We start from the raw sequence: 6000 nt of genomic DNA, 5'->3' as shown, positions 1-6000 counted from the left end.
GTTTTTGCTCCATCTGACAACCCTGCCTGCTAAGAAAAGCCGAGGGGTCTTCAGCTGGGCAGCAAACACCGAAGCACCAGCCAGTGGACATTGATGGCTCACATCTGGGTACCCCCGGCCCCGAGTGCAGTGAAGGGCGCAGATGCCCTTGGCCTGTGTGTGACCCAGTCTGCTGATGGGACCTGTTTGGTTCCCTCTATGACTTCAGCAGGCCCGAGGAGTCTTTGAGCATGACAGATATCCTTATATGCATGTGGCCTCTTGGAAGATGACATTTCACAGGTCTGTGAAGAGTAAAGATCAAATTTATTTAATACAACACCCATCGGGGAGCCTGCAGCTGTGTCCCCGGGGTGGCACCGAGCGGTCTCGGTTAGGTGTGCCCACTAGTGAAATCCCACTGGAAATGGCCACAGCCCCTCACCCACCCACTTGAGACACTGTCAGAAACATCGTAAGACCTCAGGAGACCATTTCTTTAGCAAGGAATAAATAAAAAAATTAGTAAGAAAAATATGCATGTCATTTTTTCTATTAAAAATAATATTTGCTGTAGGTAACCATCTTCCTGTTGTCTGGCCTTCAGCGTGCTAGAGGAAAGGAGAGTGTAGGAAAACAGCAGACATCTGTGCTGTCCAACCTCGTTTTCTGTTTTGTGCGTTGCCTGGAATAAACCTTGTCTTCAAGTTGACATGTCAATGGGGTCGCTCCCAAGCAGCTTTGTTTTTCCATTTGTGTCGGGCAAGGTCGCCGATGGGACAGGGGACAGCTGTCTGGTCAGTGCTGTGCACTTCCCAGGAACAAGGACTACTCAGAACTACAGGCCTTTGAAGGACCAAAGACAAAGAGGAAAAAAAAAACACATACACAAAAAACTAGCCCCTAGGCTAGGCCATTTGCTAGACATGATCAACTATTAAAAAAAAAAAAGACCAACACAGGTTTCTTGTATGAGGGTACTTGGAAAAGTTCTTTATCTCTGTACAAGACGAAATATTCAAGTTTCAAAATATCCCAATGGCCTGCTGACGCTGAACCTCCTTCTCCTGCTTTCGGCTCCCGAAGATGCTCCAACTTGTGGGAGGGGGGCCGTGTGGGAAATTCACCAGCCCCTCTGCATCTGCCTCCTGACACCCAGCATAAATGTAGCGAGATGGCTTCAAGAACTGGTGGCTCGGCCTGAGGAAGTGGCCGTGTTCAGGGGGAGGAGCAGGGCAGGTTCAGAAGTAAGTGCACAGAGCTCTTGGAATCGGGCATCGTCTGCTCTTCTTGGAATGTGGCTGTCCTCCCCGGGGAGGAGTGTCCGCTCCCGAAGTCCTAAATTCCATTCAGGGAACCTTCCGTTCTCTGTGGTGACAAGAGACAAGACAAGGTCACGGTCACACCCTTCGGGACTGAAGACAGACCTGGTGGAAAGGCATGCCAAAACGCACACAGCACTCCTCAAAGGAGCTACAGAGGAACGCTGTCATCTGCTGGTACCGCCTGCCCTGTGGGGTCAGCCTCTGCCCACACTCGCTTCCCCCTCGCTCCCTGCCTGCTCTGCAGGGCCTGCGGCCCCTACTCCCCGTGTACAGCTTGCACATCAGGCTACCAACCAACTTCCCAAGGACTCACTGTGTGCCCAGCACCCTGTCCCACGGGGCTGGGCTCGCCCACAGAGGAAGACTCGTGAAGTCAAGGGAGAGCTGGCTCCTTGCTCCAGCTCTGCTTCTAACGTGGGATGGGCCTTCCCTAGGTCTGATTTTAATTTAAAAAATGCAGGACTGAACTCTGATGATCACACTTTTATATTTTAAAATGATACGATTCTGCCTTAAAACAGAATAAAATTCTGGTAGATTTCAATGTGGACTAACCTTGAAAATGTTACACTAAGTGAAATAAGCAAGACACAAGACGAATGAATATTGTACGACTCCACCTTTATGAGGTGTCCAGAGTATTCAAATTTGGAGACAGAAAGTAGAACAGTGGGTGCTGGGGGCTGGGGCACAGAGTTTCAGTGTGGGAAGATGAAGAAGTTCTGTGGGGGATGGTGGTGACAGCTGCACAGCAGTGTGAGTGCACTGAATGTCACTGCCCTGCACACTCGCAATGTTAACATGGTAAATTTTATGTTGTGTATGTTCTGTGACAATAAAAAAAAGGACAAAAGGTCTCACATGACATCTTGTAGTGTTCTCTGACTGCTCACCTACCCACCCATCAGCGACTTGACCCACACCTTACCCAGGCACTGTTCTCTATGCCGAGGATGCAAGAACCTGACCCCCCCACCCTTAGAAATTATTGACATGGACCAGAGGGTGGAAGAGGCCCTAACAAACTGTAGGAGTTTAGAGGTGGTGCGAGGGCCCCGGCTGGGCAGCGAGGGAATCACACAGGGCTTTGGAGAAGTGACTCTGGATCCAGCTTCCTGGGTGGAGAGCATTTGGACAAATGGATGGAGCAAGGGAGCAAGAGTGGAGCATGCTGGGAAGTACTGGAGTACAGGCAACAGTGAACCCCAAAGAGCAGGCAGCATCTGAGTCTATGACTCCAGGCCCTCCAAGGACACAGGGCATCCTGCTGCAGGCAGGACTCAGGGAAACAGAAGTTGTGGGAATTAGCCAGGGTGTTGGGAAGCCTGTGGCCACACTAGTTGGCTCCCTAGGGTAGGCTGAGATAGAGTCCCTGACCTGGCCAGGACTGAGGAAACTCTAGGAACAGGATGTAGGCCTGAGGGGCTTTAGCTAGAAGCCCAAGGCTCTGCCTCCTCCTCTGCCAAGAAAGACCCTCGTGAGCCGGCCAAGAAAGCTGTGTTGGCCCCAGGGGGCTGGAGGCCCGCCAGCCAGCCTTGGCAGCTACCCTCGTCCCATTTCCTCTGCTCCGCCGGAGGGGTGGCCCTACTATCCAGCCTTTCTGCAGGGCCCAGACCAAGTGCCTCCCTAGACACCTCTGCTCTCCCTCTCTGAAGGAAGCCAGTGCTTGGGGAGCTGCCATAGGACCAGCACCACAGACAGGAAGGGCTGGGCCACAGTCAGCTGCGCCTTAGGGATTTTGAAGTAAAGGTTAACACGCTCACATCCAAGGGCTGTGTTTGCCTGTTGTTAAATCAGAGGCCAGCCACCAGCCACTCACGTACAGCCATGAAATTGCTCTGCTTTCTGGCCAAAGGTCATTTTGCTTCCAACACCCTTGGGATGTCTACTTCCTGCTTCTAGAATGTGTTCCTTATGAGCACTGCCAATAAGCCAGATCTGCACTAGGTGCTCATTTAATTCCTGCAACTACCAGATGAGGGGGTTTTAAAACCTCCAATTTACAGATGAGAAAACTGGGGCCATGGGAGGTTAGGTTATATCTGCCCAAAGAGACATGGCTCATAAACGGCTGATAAGAGAAAAGTCAAATTTTAATGTGGGTCTCTGATCCTAAGTCAAAGCCTGGCTTTGATTGAATCCTATGCCTTGGGTAAGCAAGTGCCATATTCCCCCAATGTGCTGGAGGGTATTTGAAGGCCAAGTCGAAGTTCCCCTATTCGTGCCCCATACTGCCACAGCGTTTGATGACAAAAACCTCAAAGTACACAATCTACTAGCTTTTAAATGATAGTTTGCAGTTCGCATAGTACTTTGTACATATGTTTCTCATTTAACAACCCTTAAGTGTGTTCTCTTAAGACACTCCCAATAGGTCATTACTATTGTTTGTGTTGTCATCACCATCTCCGTTTTCCAGGTCAGAAGCTTAGGCTTCAGGAAGTCAGGATCGCCCAGGAGCTGTCCGGAGAACTGGAGCTCACACTCCAGTCTCTTGATCCCAAGCCCTGGGCGGTTCCCGCTGCAGCCCAGCGGCCCGCTGGCTCCCGGGAGGGAAGGGCGTGAGCTGTAAACAGGAGCTGCCTTTCTTCACTTTGCAAGAAGGCAAAGTTCTCTCCAGGATCCCAAGACCCATGCAGGTGCAGAGCCGCCTATTTGAGCACTGGGTGTTCTCTCACAACGTTATCTGTCTGCCTCGGCCACAAACACGACTTATAAACAAGGCGAAAATGGCAGAGGAAAATGAAGTCAGAATGTGCCATTGAAGCAAGTCAAACAATACTAAATCGGTATTTGGCTAAGTGGCTATCTCATTGTTAAGATATTTCCTCCAATATGTTTTCAGAAGCAACGGCCATTAAACAGCCGGGAATGATCGCCAGGTTTGATTTCAGGAAGGAAATCCCCTCCCATTTCCCTACTGGGCAATTCCATTTTCTCCTGACCCTCACCAGCAGATTATTAGGGAAAATATACCTGCTTCTTTTATAAGCAAAATGCTTTCACTTAAAGATTCAAAATTCCTCCCCAACAGCTGAGAGCCCCCGCTCTCCCTCCAGAGGCGTCCGTATTTCTGAGCACGGGGCCAGCCCTGCGTGGGCTCCCTGGAGCATCCTGGGGCGGGCTTCTGGGCCCACGGGCCAGCTTCTTGGGAAAGGGAAAGTTCTTTCTGTCCTGGAGCTCCGAGCCTTTGTCCAGAGAGACCGTTTGGATTGAAGACAAAGTAAATAGGTCAGTCCTGCAGGTCCGGCAGCCCTGCGTTGGGTGGACACAGCCGTGGTTACTGCAGCCTCTGTTTATCCGAGCCCCACACAGCCCGGGGAGCAACGGTCTCACTTTCCACTCTCTCGAGGCCACGATGGTGGGGACAGTGACATCACTCCTCCGAGGGAGTCTCGTGTCATGGACTGACCAGGGGTCTGCCAATTTGTTCTGCCAGTTTGGGCCTGGTTTTCTCACTTGGAAATTGGGCTCCTTGCCCTTCCAGTGCAATAATTGTCTCTGACTTCAGAAGTCTGGGTGGGTTTAGGTTCTAAAAAGACATTCATTTCATTCCTCTCATTCTAAAATTGATAGCTTTCCTCCATAATAAGAATGGCAGAGGCTTCCTGTCTGTCAAAGGCATAATGAGTTCTCTGTTTTATAAGAATTCAGACTTGGGCAAAACAAAGGAAGCCGGGGGCCCCATTGGAAGGGTGACCAGCAAGCTTGCTGGAAGTTCTTCCCAGACCTTAAAGGAACTGTTCAGCGGGGCAAATTCTTCATCTCTTTAAGATGCTAGCAGCCCAGTGAGTTAACGCCTGCACTGCCGGGTAGCTCGTCAAAAGGCTGGGAGTAGGAAGACAGGGGGAGCTGGGTCTTTGCAAAATTTGAACTTGGACTTCTAAATTTCTTTTAAACATTCCCACATGCCAAGTAGCAGTTTCCTAAATCCTGTTTCCTATGAAACCTCCTAATGGGGCATTCAGTCCTTCACGAGCAAGCCCTAACTTACCTTCCCCATCACTGGTCACCATCACCCTCTCCTCCAACACAGAGCTGCTTAAAGCTCTGTCCCTCATGTCTTTGCTCCTGCTGGCCTTTCTACCTGGACCCTGCTGTAATCCAACTCATTCTTCATGGCCCATCCAAATGACGCCCCCATCCTTGGCAAAGAGACTGTTAACCAGGTGCAATGAAGCACCTCTCTTCTATGTGTCCATTGTCCTTGGAGTAGCTGTGGCACTTGCTTTCTCATCAGTAATAACTTGTCTGAATCCCTCATTGAGTCAAGGACCTTGAGCCTCCCCCGCAGAGGGGGGCCTGGTATGTAGGAGTGAGCTGTCGGATGTCCCATTCCTCCAAGCATGCCCCCCAAACCTGCCTTCTTCCCACACCTGACCCCTGGACGATCAGGAAATATGAACTTGGCTTGTTCAGAGCCAAGTGCCCTAGATTCCCGATTCTCTGGGAGGGGACTTCCAGGGCCTCCCTTTATATGTGGACTGAGATGTCATGACGGGAACAGTGGGGGAGAATGTTTGACGTCACGACTGGCCGAGAAAAGCTGGCTACTCTAGTGGCCAGGTCTCCACTGGCCCAGGGCCAGTCCCTCAGGGCCAGTCCTGTTCGAGAACAGACGAGGACAGTACAGGGGTGTGATGAGTAGGAATGCAGAGTCTGGGTGAGTCTGGAATGGTATCACTGTTCCATACAC

At 50.9% G+C, this 6000-nt stretch overlaps 1 protein-coding gene across 4 annotated transcripts in view; it reads right to left on the bottom strand.

Annotated features, from left to right (window-relative positions):
- Positions 1–285: 285 nt before the first annotated feature.
- Positions 286–6000, bottom strand: part of PECAM1 (platelet and endothelial cell adhesion molecule 1) — a 66838-nt gene continuing 61123 nt past the window's right edge. For 3 of the 4 annotated variants that reach the window (XM_036033492.1, XM_036033493.1, XM_036033494.1), the window contains one exon: positions 286–1347. Coding sequence is in view for 1 of the 4 variants with exons in the window: in XM_036033494.1 (XP_035889387.1) it covers positions 1318–1347 (30 nt within the window). In the remaining 3 variants the exon portion in view is untranslated. The remainder of the gene's footprint in view (positions 1348–6000) is intronic. The other variant, XM_028521626.2, reaches the window with a different exon arrangement.

The sequence above is a fragment of the Phyllostomus discolor genome, chromosome 8 (assembly GCF_004126475.2).
Source record: "Phyllostomus discolor isolate MPI-MPIP mPhyDis1 chromosome 8, mPhyDis1.pri.v3, whole genome shotgun sequence".
NCBI classification, from domain to species: domain Eukaryota; kingdom Metazoa; phylum Chordata; class Mammalia; order Chiroptera; family Phyllostomidae; genus Phyllostomus; species Phyllostomus discolor.
The sequence above is the reverse complement of the archived record's forward strand: the minus strand, read 5'-3'. Positions and strand labels throughout refer to the sequence as shown.